Genomic DNA, 15,000 nt, shown 5'->3' on the forward strand with positions numbered 1-15,000 from the left:
TACTGTAATAAACTGTGGTGCCGTTTTGGCATTTACAGTAATACACTGAAAAATCTACACTTGTTGATTTGTGGTAAAAATAAACAAACAAACTGGTAGCTCAGGTGCCAAAATTTTACTGTAAAATTTTCATTTTTTTAAATTTACAGTAAAAAAACAAATGTAAATTTTACAGTAACATTGTAGCAACTGAGCTGCCTTTTTTTTTTTTTTTTTACCATAACATTTTTTTTTTACTGTAATAAACTGTGGTGCCGTATTGGCATTTACAGTAATACACCGAAAAATCTACAGGTGTTGATTTGCGGTATAAAAAAAAACTAACAAACTGGCAGCTCAGGTGCCAAAATGTTACTGTAAAATTTTTTTTTTTTTTATTTACAGTAAAAAAAAACAACTAATATACATTTTACAGTAAACTTCTGGCAACTGAGCTGCCCCCTTTTTTTTTTTTAACCATAAAACCTTTTTTTTACTGTAATAAACTGTGGTGCCGTTTTGGCATTTACAGTAATACACCGAAAAATCTATACTTGTTGATTCGCGGTAAAAAAAACAACCCAAAAAACTGGCAGCTCAGGCGCCAAAATTTTACTGTGAATTTTTTTAATTTTTATTATTTATAGTAAAAAAAACAAATGTACATTTTACAGTAACATTCTGGCAACTGAGCTGCCCTTTTTTTTTTTTTACCATAAAAAACTTTTTTTTACTGTAATAAACTGTGGTGCCGTTTTGGCATTTACAGTAATACACCGAAAAATCTACAATTGTTGATTTGCGGTAAAAACAAACTGTCAGCTCAGGTGCCAAAATTTTACTGTAAAATTGTAGTTTTTTTTTAATTTACAGTAAAAAAACAAATGTCAATTTTACAGTAAAATTCTGGCAAATAACCTGCCCTTTTTTTTTTTTTTTACCATAAAAACATTTTTTTTTTACTGTAATAAACTGTGGTGCCATTTTGGCATTTACAGTAATACACCAAAAAAATCTACAGGTGTTGATATGCGGTAAAAAAAACTAACAAACTGGCAACTCAGGTGCCAAAATGTTACTGTAAAATTTTATATTTTTTTATTTACAGTAAAAAAAATAATGTACATTTTACAGTAAACTTTTGGCAACTGAGCTGCCCCCTTTTTTTTTTAACCATAAAAACCTTTTTTTACTGTAACAAACTGTGGTGCCGTTTTGGCATTTACAGTAATACACCGAAAAATCTATACTTGTTGATTCGCGGTAAAAAAAACTCCAAAAAAACTGGCAGCTCAGGTGCCAAAATTTTACTGTGAATTTTTTGTTTTTATTATTTACAGTAAAAAAAACAAATGTACATTTTACAGTAACATTCTGGCAACTGAGCTGCCCTTTTTTTTTTTACCATAAAAAACTTTTTTTACTGTAATAAACTGTGGTGCCGTTTTGGCATTTACAGTAATACACCGAAAAATCTACAATTGTTGATGTGCGGTAAAAACAAACTGTCAGCTCAGGTGCCAAAATTTTACTGTAAAATTGTAGTTTTTTTTATTTACAGTAAAAAAACAAATGTCAATTTTACAGTAAAATTCTGGCAAATGACCTGCCCTTTTTTTTTTTTTTTTTTTACCATAAAAACATTTGTTTTTTACTGTAATAAACTGTGGTGCCATTTTGGCATTTACAGTAATACACCAAAAAATCTACAGGTGTTGATATGCGGTAAAAAAAACTAACAATCTGGCAGCTCAGGTGCCAAAATGATACTGTAAAATTTTATATTTTTTTATATACAGTAAAAAAAAAAGAAGTACATTTTACAGTAAACTTTTGGCAACTGAGCTGCCCCTTTTTTTAACTGTAATAAACTGTGGTGCCGTTTTGGCATTTACAGTAATACACCGAAAAATCTATACTTGTTGATTCGCGGTAAAAAAACAAACCCAAAAAACTGGCAGCTCAGGTGCCAAAATTTTACTGTGATTTTTTTTAATTTTTATTATTTATAGTAAAAAAAACAAATGTACATTTTACAGTAACATTCTGGCAACTGAGCTGCCCTTTTTTTTTTTTTACCATAAAAAACTTTTTTTTACTGTAATAAACTGTGGTGCCGTTTTGGCATTTACAGTAATACACCGAAAAATCTACAATTGTTGATTTGCGGTAAAAACAAACTGTCAGCTCAGGTGCCAAAATTTTACTGTAAAATTGTAGTTTTTTTTTAATTTACAGTAAAAAAACAAATGTCAATTTTACAGTAAAATTCTGGCAAATAACCTGCCCTTTTTTTTTTTTTTTACCATAAAAACATTTTTTTTTTACTGTAATAAACTGTGGTGCCATTTTGGCATTTACAGTAATACACCAAAAAAATCTACAGGTGTTGATATGCGGTAAAAAAAACTAACAAACTGGCAACTCAGGTGCCAAAATGTTACTGTAAAATTTTATATTTTTTTATTTACAGTAAAAAAAATAATGTACATTTTACAGTAAACTTTTGGCAACTGAGCTGCCCCCTTTTTTTTTTAACCATAAAAACCTTTTTTTACTGTAACAAACTGTGGTGCCGTTTTGGCATTTACAGTAATACACCGAAAAATCTATACTTGTTGATTCGCGGTAAAAAAAACTCCAAAAAAACTGGCAGCTCAGGTGCCAAAATTTTACTGTGAATTTTTTGTTTTTATTATTTACAGTAAAAAAAACAAATGTACATTTTACAGTAACATTCTGGCAACTGAGCTGCCCTTTTTTTTTTTACCATAAAAAACTTTTTTTACTGTAATAAACTGTGGTGCCGTTTTGGCATTTACAGTAATACACCGAAAAATCTACAATTGTTGATGTGCGGTAAAAACAAACTGTCAGCTCAGGTGCCAAAATTTTACTGTAAAATTGTAGTTTTTTTTATTTACAGTAAAAAAACAAATGTCAATTTTACAGTAAAATTCTGGCAAATGACCTGCCCTTTTTTTTTTTTTTTTTTTACCATAAAAACATTTGTTTTTTACTGTAATAAACTGTGGTGCCATTTTGGCATTTACAGTAATACACCAAAAAATCTACAGGTGTTGATATGCGGTAAAAAAAACTAACAATCTGGCAGCTCAGGTGCCAAAATGATACTGTAAAATTTTATATTTTTTTATATACAGTAAAAAAAAAAGAAGTACATTTTACAGTAAACTTTTGGCAACTGAGCTGCCCCTTTTTTTAACTGTAATAAACTGTGGTGCCGTTTTGGCATTTACAGTAATACACCGAAAAATCTATACTTGTTGATTCGCGGTAAAAAAACAAACCCAAAAAACTGGCAGCTCAGGTGCCAAAATTTTACTGTGATTTTTTTTGAAATTATTTACAGTAAAAAAAATTTTTTTTTTACATTTTACAGTAACATTCTGGCAACTGAGCTGCCCTTTTTTTTTTTTTTTAACCATAAAAAACTTTTTTTACTGTAATAAACTGTGGTGCCGTTTTGGCATTTACAATAATACACCGAAAAATCTACAATTGTTGATTTGCGGTAAAAAACAAACAAACTGTCAGCTCAGGTGCCAAAATTTTACTGTAAAATTGTAGTTTTTTTTATTTACAGTAAAAAAACAAATGTCAATTTTACAGTAAAATTCTGGCAAATGACCTGCCCTTTTTTTTTTTTTTTTTTTTTACCATAAAAACATTTTTTTTACTGTAATAAACTGTGGTGCCATTTTGGCATTTACAGTAATACACCAAAAAATCTACAGGTGTTGATATGCGGTAAAAAAAACTAACAATCTGGCAGCTCAGGTGCCAAAATGATACTGTAAAACTTTATATTTTTTTATATACAGTAAAAAAAAAAAGTACATTTTACAGTAAACTTTTGGCAACTGAACTGCCCCTTTTTTTACTGTAATAAACTGTGGTGCCGTTTTGGCATTTACAGTAATACACCGAAAAATCTATACTTGTTGATTCGCGGTAAAAAAACAAACCCAAAAAACTGGCAGCTCAGGTGCCAAAATTTTACTGTGATTTTTTTTGAAATTATTTACAGTAAAAAAATTTTTTTTTTTACATTTTACAGTAACATTCTGGCAACTGAGCTGCCCTTTTTTTTTTTTTTTAACCATAAAAAACTTTTTTTACTGTAATAAACTGTGGTGCCGTTTTGGCATTTACAGTAATACACCGAAAAATCTACAATTGTTGATTTGCGGTAAAAAACAAACAAACTGTCAGCTCAGGTGCCAAAATTTTACTGTAAAATTTTAGTTTTTTTTATTTACAGTAAAAAAACAAATGTCAATTTTACAGTAAAATTCTGGCAAATGACCTGCCCTTTTTTTTTTTTTTTTTTTTTTACCATAAAAACATTTTTTTTACTGTAATAAACTGTGGTGCCATTTTGGCATTTACAGTAATACACCAAAAAATCTACAGGTGTTGATATGCGGTAAAAAAACTAACAATCTGGCAGCTCAGGTGCCAAAATGATACTGTAAAACTTTATATTTTTTTATATACAGTAAAAAAAAAAAGTACATTTTACAGTAAACTTTTGGCAACTGAGCTGCCCCTTTTTTTACTGTAATAAACTGTGGTGCCGTTTTGGCATTTACAGTAATACACCGAAAAATCTATACTTGTTGATTCGCGGTAAAAAAACAAACCCAAAAAACTGGCAGCTCAGGTGCCAAAATTTTACTGTGATTTTTTTTGAAATTATTTACAGTAAAATTTTTTTTTTTTTTACATTTTACAGTAACATTCTGGCAACTGAGCTGCCCTTTTTTTTTTTTTTTAACCATAAAAAACTTTTTTTACTGTAATAAACTGTGGTGCCGTTTTGGCATTTACAGTAATACACCGAAAAATCTACAATTGTTGATTTGCGGTAAAAAACAAACAAACTGTCAGCTCAGGTGCCAAAATTTTAATGTAAAATTGTAGTTTTTTTTTATTTACAGTAAAAAAACAAATGTCAATTTTACAGTAAAATTCTGGCAAATGACCTGCCCTTTTTTTTTTTTTTTTTACCATAAAAACATTTTTTTTACTGTAATAAACTGTGGTGCCATTTTGGCATTTACAGTAATACACCAAACAAATCTACAGGTGTTGATATGCGATAATAAAAACAACTAACAAACTGGCAGCTCAGGTGCAAAAATGTTACTGTAAAATTTTATATTTTTTTATTTACATTAAAAAATAATGTACATTTTACAGTAAACTTTTGGCAACTGAGCTGCTCTTTTTTTTCTTTTTACCATAAAAATATTTTTTTACTGTAACAAACTGTGGTGCCATTTTGGCATTTACAGTAATACACTGAAAAATCTACAATTGTTGATTTGCGGTAAAAACAAACAAACTGTCAGCTCAGGTGCCAAAATTTTACTGTAAAATTGTAGTTTTTTTTATTTACAGTAAAAAAACAAATGTCAATTTTACAGTAAAATTCTTGCAAATGATCTGCCCTTTTTTTTTTTTTTTAACCATAAAAACATTTTTTTTTCTGTAATAAACTGTGGAGCCATTTTGGCAATTACAGTAATACACCAAAAAATCTACTGGTGTTGCTTAGCGGTAAAAAAAACAACTAACAAACTGGCAGCTCAGGTGCAAAAATGTTACTGTAAAATTTTATATTTTTTTATTTACAGTAAAAAAAAAATAATGTACATTTTACAGTAAACTTTTGGCAACTGAGCTGCTCCCTTTTTTTTTTAACCATAAAAATTTTTTTTTACTGTAACAAACTGTGGTGCCGTTTTGGCATTTACAGTAATACACCAAAAAATCTACACTTGTTGATTTGCGGTAAAAAAAAACAACCCAAAAACTGGCAGCTCAGGTGCCAAAATTTTACTGTGAAATGGCATTTTTTTTTATTTACAGTAAAAAAACAAATGTCAATTTTACAGTAAAATTCTGGCAAATGACCTGCCCTTTTTTTTTTTTTTTTTTTTAACCATAAAAACATTTTTTTTTACTGTAATAAACTGTGGTGCCATTTTGGCATTTACAGTAATACACCCAAAAATCTACAGGTGTTGATATGCGGTAAAAAAAAACCTAACAAACTGGCAGCTCAGGTGCAAAAATGTTACTGTAAAATTTTATATTTTTTTATTTACAGTAAAAAAAAAAAAATTTACATTTTACAGTAAACCTTTGGCAACTGAGCTGCCAGTTTGTTAGTTTTTTACCACATATCAACACCTGTAGATTTTTGGGTGTATTACTGTAAATGCCAAAATGGCACCACAGTTTATTACAGTAAAAAAAATGTTTTTATGGTAAAAAAAAAAAGGGCAGGTTATTTGCCAGAATTTTACTGTAAAATTGACATTTGTTTTTTTACTGTAAACAAAAAAAACCTACAATTTTACAGTAAAATTTTGGCACCTGAGCTGACAGTTTGTTTTTACCGCAAATCAACAATTGTAGATTTTTCGGTGTATTACTGTAAATGCCAAAATGGCACTACAGTTTATTACAGTAAAAAAAGGTTTTTATGGTAAAAAAAAAAAAAAAGGGGCAGCTCAGTTGCCAAAAGTTTACTGTAAAATGTACATTATTTTTTTTACTGTAAATAAAAAAATATAAAATTTTACACTAACATTTTTGCACCTGAGCTGCCAGTTTGTTAGTTGTTTTTTTTTACCGCATATCAACACCTGTAGATTTTTTGGTGTATTACTGTAAATGGCACCACAGTTTATTACAGTAAAAAAAACCATAAAAAACGTTTTTTTACTGTAACAAACTGTGGTGCCGTTTTGGCATTTACAGTAATACACCGAAAAATCTACACTTGTTGATTTGCGGTTAAAAAAACAAAAACAAAAAACTGGCAGCTCAGGTGCCAAAATTTTACTGTGAAATTGCATTTTTTTTTATTTACAGTAAAAAAAAAAAAAAATGCTGCCTTTTTTTACCATAAAAATAGCAGTACTGTTTTTCCATTTACAGTAATATACACTACATTTTTAAGTGTAATTATTGCAACTTACCATATTTTAGTTTATAAAAAATCTACTAATAAAATGCATTAATAGTATTCAGTGTGGGGCCAAACATAACTGCCATGTGGCCCTCAGTGAAAACCACTTTGACACCTCCGTGCTATGGTCTGACGTTGTTGTTGTTTCCTCAGCTCAGTGGGGGGGAAGGTGTCCTCTTACCGGGTGCTGTGGCGGGGGTCTTAGCCCAGGGGTTAGTTTCTCTAGCAGGCAGAGCAGGGGCCAAAGCTGGAGGATTGTTAGCGGGGGGAGCGGAGAAGACAGAGCCGTTGACTAGGGTGGAAGAAGAGGAGGACGACATGCAAAGTCAATGCTATTAGTTGGGTTAGATGTGTTGTTGTTACCAGGGACTACGGGAGACTGCGGGGACGCCGCTTTGGGCATCGGCGCCGAAGAGAAGGGGTCCTCTGGGGGCCCGCTGAACGCCGAGGTGATCTGAGTGCACAGAGAGCTGATGCTGTCGTTCTCCCCTTCCACCTCGGGCACTGAGAGGGAGGCAGAGCGCGTTAGAACCACATCAGCCTGTGCAACATCACCCGCCGTCTGACCCGTGTCGTCGATGGGGAAGTCCGACTTGCGCTGCATGGTGGAGGGCAGCTCGTTCATGCGCAGGGACAGCTGCCGCTTGAAGGGCGAGGTCTTCTGGCTGAGGGCCGGGAAGCCCCGGAAGGAGCCCTGCCTGGCCAGGGCCTCCACCGGGGCGTGTCGGCGCGGTATCACCTGGGGGCCCAGGGCGCTCAGCGAGAGGGGCGGCGAGGACGAGGGCGACGGCGAGCCTCCCGCCTGGTGGGGGGCGGAGTTTGCCGTCACGCCCGACGAGTTCCCTGTCAGCGTTACGTCGCTCTCAGCTGTTAGGAGAAGAATGTTGTTCAGGGAGGAGGAACAAAATGTACTTCCATACTTTTCTAAATAAAGGGGACCACAAAAAATGTCATTATTGGCTTTATTTGAACAAAAAATCTTAGAGTACATGAAACATATGTTTATTATTGTCATTTAGTCCTTAAATAAAATAGTGAACATACTAGACAACTTGTCTTTTAGTAGTAAGTAAACAAACAAAGACTCCTAATTAGTCTATGCAGTAACATATTGTGTCATTATTATTTTGTACACATGAGGGACAAACTGTAAAAATTGATTATTAATCTACTTGTTCATTTGCTGTTAATATCTGCTTATTTTCTGTTTCAACATGTTCTATCTACACTTCTGTTAAAATGTAATAATCACTTATTCTTCTCTTCTTTGATACTTTACATTAGTTTTGGATGATACCACACATTTAGGTATGGATGCGATACCAAGTAGTTACAGGATCATACATTGGTCATATTCAAAGTCCTCATGTGTCCAGGGACGTATTTACTGACTTTATAAACATAATATGTGTTGGAATAATTGTGTGTAAGTTATCACAAAAGAAACGTTGTATTACATTATGTTCCTGATAAGAAGATGAAGGCTGTCTTTCGAGGCCTACCAAGAGGAAAAAGGCTCGTGAAACTCCACTGTGATTTCAACACGGACAGATGGCTGTATCTGCTCAACTTCCAGAGGAACTCTCTTTAAAGCAGCGTTTCTCAAAGTGTGGGGCGCGCCCCACTGGTGGGGAATAGAGACATGACAGGTGGGGCGCGAGGAACGGGAGGAAATTTCACTTTAAATTTTTTTTTTTATTATTATATTCTTAGATTATTTTTTTTACTATGCTTTCATTTTCTATACACACTGTAAATCACTTTGTGATTCTGTCTGTGAAATCCGCTATATAAATAAATGGAAATTACCGGTACTTATTTTTACTGTAGGCTTTATATTTCTCGGTACGAGCGAAAGTTTGACAGACATAGCAACAGTAACTAAGGGGGGCGTGGCTAAGCGGAACAAACTTTCGCGCGGATGGGTAGCAGGCTAATGTGTGGATCACAATTACACAAATATATACATTTGTGACTCGCACCTCAAAGGTCGTCGAGCCAGAGCCAGAGCCTGCAGAGAAACAAAAATGTGACGGGCACACACTGTGTCATTCATCGGGAAGCACTCGCGTCAAGGCAGCTCAGCCCCGAACTCAATGAGGTTTTAACAGATGTTGTGAGCGCGGTAAATTTGATCAAAACACGACCACTGAAAGTGCGACTGTTCTCTGCACTGTGTGAGGAAATGGGAGCTGATCATACAGCCGTGCTGTTTCACAGTGAAGCAAGGTGGCTATCACGGGGGAAAGTGCTGTCACTTGCCCTGTCTTGCCAAATGCATAGCTCCTCCTTTTTTTTTTGCAAAGATTGCAAAGTGGCACTTTTATTGTATTTATTATTGAACTTGATGCAAGTTATTTGATTTATTATTGAACTTGATGCAAGTTATAACACTTTTGTTTTATTTATTATTGAACTTGATGCAAGTTATAACACTTTTATTTGATTTATTATTGAACTTGATGCAAGTTATTTGATTTATTATTGAACTTGATGCAAGTTATAACACTTTTGTTTTATTTATTATTGAACTTGATGCAAGTTATAACACTTTTATTTGATTTATTATTGAACTTGATGCAAGTTATAACACTTTTTTTGATTTATTATTGAACGTGATGAAGTTATAACACTTTTTTTGATTTATTATTGAACTTGATGCAAGTTATAACACTTTTTTTGATTTATTATTGAACTTGATGCAAGTTATAACACTTTTTTTGATTTATTATTGAACTTGATGCAAGTTATAACACTTTTATTTGATTTATTATTTAACTTGATGCAAGTTATACATTTTTTTTTGATTTATTATTGAACGTGATGCAAGTTATAACACTTTTTTTTATTTATTATTGAACTTGATGCAAGTTATAACACTTTTTTAAATTTATTATTGAACTTGATGCAAGTTATAACAGTTTTTTTTTATTTATTATTGAACTTGATGCAAGTTATACCACAGCTGCACAGTTATTTTATTTATTATTGAACTTGATGTTATTTTATGTTATTGAGTTTGAATGTATACAACTTGATGTTCAATAAATTTGAAAATGTTAAAGCTTGGCATTAGCGCTCTGTTGGGGCGATGGGGGCAGGTGGGGCTTGAAAACTCCCCCTTGTCCAAAGTGGGGGATGACAAAAAAAGTTTGAGAGCCACTGCTTTAAAGTATTTAACGAACTCTCTTTGAAGTATTTCACAAACTCCCTTCCAACTATTTGGTAACCGAGGTCAACGCTATTTACAACCCGCTGCCCTCTTGAAGCAGCTGTGGTCAGGAGACGGGAGGGGTTATCCATTGTCCTCCAACACCTGCCCCAGCTGGATCCAGGAAGAGCCCAAGCCCGAGACATCCTCTTCTTGGTCTTCAATGTGACAGAAAACAATGACTGTTTTACATACTTCCCATTCCTGCTGAGACATGTGTTGGTGCGTGAACATTGAATATTTAAATAAAAGAGGGGACGAAAACCTTTTTCGTCAGAGCGTGCTAAGACACTGTAAGAGGTTACAGGTCGACGCCGTCTCTCCTCAATTGAGTCCAAATTGAATTCTGTCTCTGTTTGATTCCTTGCCTTTTGTCTTGTTTAATAGATGGCCTCAGTGTTTGAACGTGACAATATGAATGAAAGATTTTGTGATGCTAAAAAATATCGATGTAAACATAGTAGTATCGACTCGATATGCTCTTGTACTTGGTATCATTACAGTGGATGTCAGGTGTAGATCCACCCATGGCGTTTGTTTACATTGTGACGCCGGTGAGCTACGGTGTGTAGTGAAGCATGTTTAGCTATTCCTTGTCCTCCAGTGATAATGATACTTGTAAGAAACGTACTTTATTTGTCGCCATGGAGGCGAGGATTAGTGATTTAGAAGTTACTAAACCACTGCGGATGGACGTTAGCCGCTAGCCGTGTCTTAAAGCACCTCTTCCCAAGGGTGTTTCAGTGTTATAACTTCACCAAAAAGTGTCCATTCTCCCTTTTCTGTCCACACAGTGTGTCTGCTTGTAAGTACTCTGTGTGTGTGCGCTGCCGAACATGCTCCTCCGCTCGTAAAAGCAGCAATGTCACCACGTGACGACGACGGAGGGTTGGGTACTTTTTACAGGCGGGATAGTACCAAATATGATTCATTAGTATCGTGGTGCTATACCAATAGCGGTATACCGTACAACCCTAGTGTGAACGTAGCCTCAGTGTGTTCATGAGGAAAGGTCAGAATTGTTACGTGGCAAGTTTTTTGTACCTTTAAAACCTGAGAAATTGTCTACTTGACATGTTTTAATATGTACATTAGTGTTGGAGTCATGAAGTTATGGTGGATACATTTGATTTGTAGCCTTTTCCTTTGTTGCCATGACTACCGCTAGCTAATTACCATAAAAGACAGACTGGGGACGATTTCTGAACTGAATCGCAAGATGGATCACATCATGGAAAAGCTGGGAAGGGAAAAATTGGATATGAGGGCCAGCATGGATGAATAGAACAAACAAGCCATTGTAATGTCTTGCTCGCGTAAAAACAAAAATCCTAATCTACGATTTGACTCCCTCGAATGGCCTTGACGCTGCAACAACAGGAGCAGGCTGTTCTGAAAACATCCCCCCGAGGACACCTCAATGATGGACGCTTTTGACCTCCCTCCCTCCTCAACGACACCTGGAGTCGAACTTTTGCTTGCATGCAGAACAGCCCCAGGCCTATGAACATGAACACTATGGGGCGGTATAGCTCGGTTGGTAGAGCGGCTGTGCCAGCAACTTGAGGGTTGCAGGTTCGATCCCCGCTTCCGCCATCCTAGTCACTGCTGTTGTGTCCTTGGGCAAAACACTTTACCCACCTGCTCCCAGTGCCACCCACACTGGTTTAAATGTAACTTAGATATTGGGTTTCACTATGTAAAGTGCTTTGAGTCACTAGAGAAAAGCGCTATATAAATATAATTCACTTCACTTCACTACATCAACACACCCAAGACAATGGGCATATACACACACACCCTCCCCCACCCCACGCTTTCACCACCGCTTGATTCTGTTAGAATAATTATGTATATATTATCACACTAACTTTAGTATGCTTAAAGTCCGTTGCTTTAGTTATTTAGCTATTGTGCTCAAGTTGGACTTTTCTAATCTGTGCAAGGACAAAGACTTCTTGTCTGAGGGGTGGCCTCTGCCGTAGATGTTATCTTTGTTTTAGCCCGCTAACAGCCAAGGACTTCAAGGACCTCAACGAAGATAAGATGACAGCACGCAGACAAAGCACAGACTTCAAGGACCTCAACAAAGATAAGATGCCAACACGCAGACGAAGCGGGGACAAGGCGAAATCACAATGCCCCCCAGCACATTCCGTCACGTATTGTGCGTCCTGGACCTGCTTTGCATAATATATGTGACCACTCCTTTTAGAGGCGGCCTTAGTGTCGTGGAACTGTGGAACTCCTGAATAAATAGAGCAGGGGTGCTCACACTTTTTCTGCAGGCGAGCTACTTTTCAATTGATCAAGTCGTGGGGATCTACCTCATTCATATATATAATTTATATTTACTTATTTATGAAATATATGTTTTTGTTAACAAGTTAAAGGTGTTTAATGATAATGCAAGCATGTTTAACACATATAGTTAATATTGTTAAAAAATTAAAGGTGTTTAATGATAATACAAGCATGTTTAATACATAAAGTTAATATTGTTAACAAGTTAAAGGTGTTTAATTATAATACAAGCATGTTTAATACATATAGTTAATATTGTTAAAAAATTAAAGGTGTTTAATGATAATACAAGAATGTTTAATACATATAGTTAATATTGTTAACAACTTAAAGGTGTTTAAAGATAATACAAGCATGTTTAACACATATAGTTAATATTGTTAACAAGTTAAAGGTGTTTAAAGATAATACAAGCATGTTTAACACATATAGATTCCTTTCTTTCATGAAGACAAGAATATAAGTTGGTGTATTACCTGATTCTGATGACTTGCATTGATTGGAATCAGACAGTGGTGTTGATAACGTCCGCATTTTCGAATGGAGGAGAAAAAAAGTCCTCCTTTCTGTCCAATACCACATGAAAGTGGTTGGTTTTTGGCATCTTATTTGTCCAGCTTCCGTACTCCTTTGTATACACTTTACAAGAAATACATTGTCGGCAAACTCCGTAGCTTGCTAGCTTGTGCACGCCAGCTTTCTGAGACTCGTTTTGTTAGCGCAACTGTGCAACTGTGCAGTCGGTCTTTGGAGTTTTGACGACAGGTACGGCGCCAGAGTTTGCTGAAATAAAGTGTTTCTCGCCTTCCAGTCGGTAATTTTAATGAGCTGGCAGCAGCCAGCGTCATCTCAGAAGACCCTCAGGTGCCGTGAATGTCAATCAAGTGACGAAAGTGACGTCATAGTGAAGATTTATGATCGCTCATTTTTAGGACTATTTTTTTAATGCCTGGCTGGTGATCGACTGACACACCCTCCGAGATCGACCGGTAGCTCGCAATCGACGTAATGAGCACCCCTGAAATAGAGGGACGCAAGAGCTGAACCTTAGAGCGTAGGGCGAGACTGTGACTAAGTGTTCAGCTCCATGCGTTCTCCCCATGAGCTAAATTGAACTCGGTCTCTGATTGATTCCTTGCTTCTTGTTTGATTAATAGATGTCATCAGTGCTTGAACCTGACAGATTACCCTTCGGGGTGATGGACGGCTGTTGTGGGGCTGGCTTGGTTGACAAGACTCTGCAACATCGCGTGGACATCGGGGGCGGTACCTCTGGATTGGCAGACCGGGGTGGTGGTTCCTCTCTTTAAGAAGGGGAACCGGAGGGTGTGTTCCAACTATCGTGGGATCACACTCCTCAGCCTTCCCGGTAAGGTCTATTCAGGTGTACTGGAGAGGAGGCTACGCCGGATAGTCGAACCTCGGATTCAGGAGGAACAGTGTGGTTTTCGTCCTGGTCGTGGAACTGTGGACCAGCTCTATACTCTCGGCAGGGTCCTTGAGGGTGCATGGGAGTTTGCCCAACCAGTCTACATGTGCTTTGTGGACTTGGAGAAGGCATTCGACCGTGTCCCTCTGGAAGTCCTGTGGGGAGTGCTCAGAGAGTATGGGGTAACGGACTGTCTTATTGTGGCAGTTCGCTCCCTGTATGATTAGTGTCAGAGCTTGGTCCGCATTGCCGGGAGTAAGTCAGACACTTTTCCAGTGAGGGTTGGACTCCGCCAAGGCTGCCCTTTGTCACCGATTCTGTTCATAACCTTTATGGACAGAATTTCTAGGCGCAGTCAGGGCGTTGAGGGGATCTGGTTTGGTGGCTGCAGGATTAGGTCTCTGCTATTTGCAGATGATGTGGTCCTGATGGCTTCCTCCGGCCAAGATCTTCAGCTCTCACTGGATCGGTTCGCAGCCGAGTGTGAAGCGACTGGGATGGGAATCAGCACCTCCAAGTCCGAGTCCATGGTTCTCTCCCGGAAAAGGGTGGAGTGCCATCTCCGGGTTGGGGAGGAGATCTTGCCCCAAGTGGAGGAGTTCAAGTACCTCGGAGTCTTGTTCACGAGTGGGGGAAGAGTGGATCGTGAGATCGACAGGCGGATCGGTGCGGCGTCTTCAGTAATGCGGACGCTGTATCGATCCGTTGTGGTGAAGAAGGAGCTAGGCCGGAAGGCAAAGCACTCGATTTACCGGTCGATCTACGTTCCCATCCTCACCTATGGTCATGAGCTTTGGGTCATGACCGAAAGGACAAGATCACGGGTACAAGCGGCCGAAATGAGTTTCCTCCGCCGAGTGGCAGGGCTCTCCCTTAGAGATAGGGTGAGAAGCTCTGTCATTCGGGGGGAGCTCAACGTAAAGCCGCTGCTCCTCCACATCGAGAGGAGCCAGATGAGGTGGTTCGGGCATCTGGTCAGGATGCCACCCGAACGCCTCCCTAGGAAGGTGTTTCGGGCACGTCCGACCGGTAGGAGGCCACGGGGAAGACCCAGGACACGTTGGGAAGACT

The 15,000-nt window shown here is 36.9% G+C and overlaps 1 protein-coding gene across 5 annotated transcripts in view; it reads right to left on the minus strand.

Annotated features, from left to right (window-relative positions):
* numb (NUMB endocytic adaptor protein) overlaps positions 1-15,000 on the minus strand; it is a 195,699-nt gene that overhangs the window by 3,760 nt on the left and 176,939 nt on the right. For 2 of the 5 annotated variants that reach the window (XM_061987634.2, XM_061987631.2), the window contains 3 exons: positions 7,553-7,852; positions 7,349-7,489; positions 7,167-7,277 (listed from right to left, as the gene is read on the minus strand). In XM_061987634.2, coding sequence (XP_061843618.2) covers positions 7,167-7,277; positions 7,349-7,489; positions 7,553-7,852 — 552 coding nt within the window. The remainder of the gene's footprint in view (positions 1-7,166; positions 7,278-7,348; positions 7,490-7,552; positions 7,853-15,000) is intronic. The other 3 variants (XM_061987633.2, XM_061987632.2, XM_072916160.1) reach the window with 2 other exon arrangements.

Source organism: Nerophis lumbriciformis, linkage group LG26, assembly GCF_033978685.3.
Source record: "Nerophis lumbriciformis linkage group LG26, RoL_Nlum_v2.1, whole genome shotgun sequence".
In the NCBI taxonomy this organism is placed as follows: Eukaryota; Metazoa; Chordata; class Actinopteri; order Syngnathiformes; family Syngnathidae; genus Nerophis; species Nerophis lumbriciformis.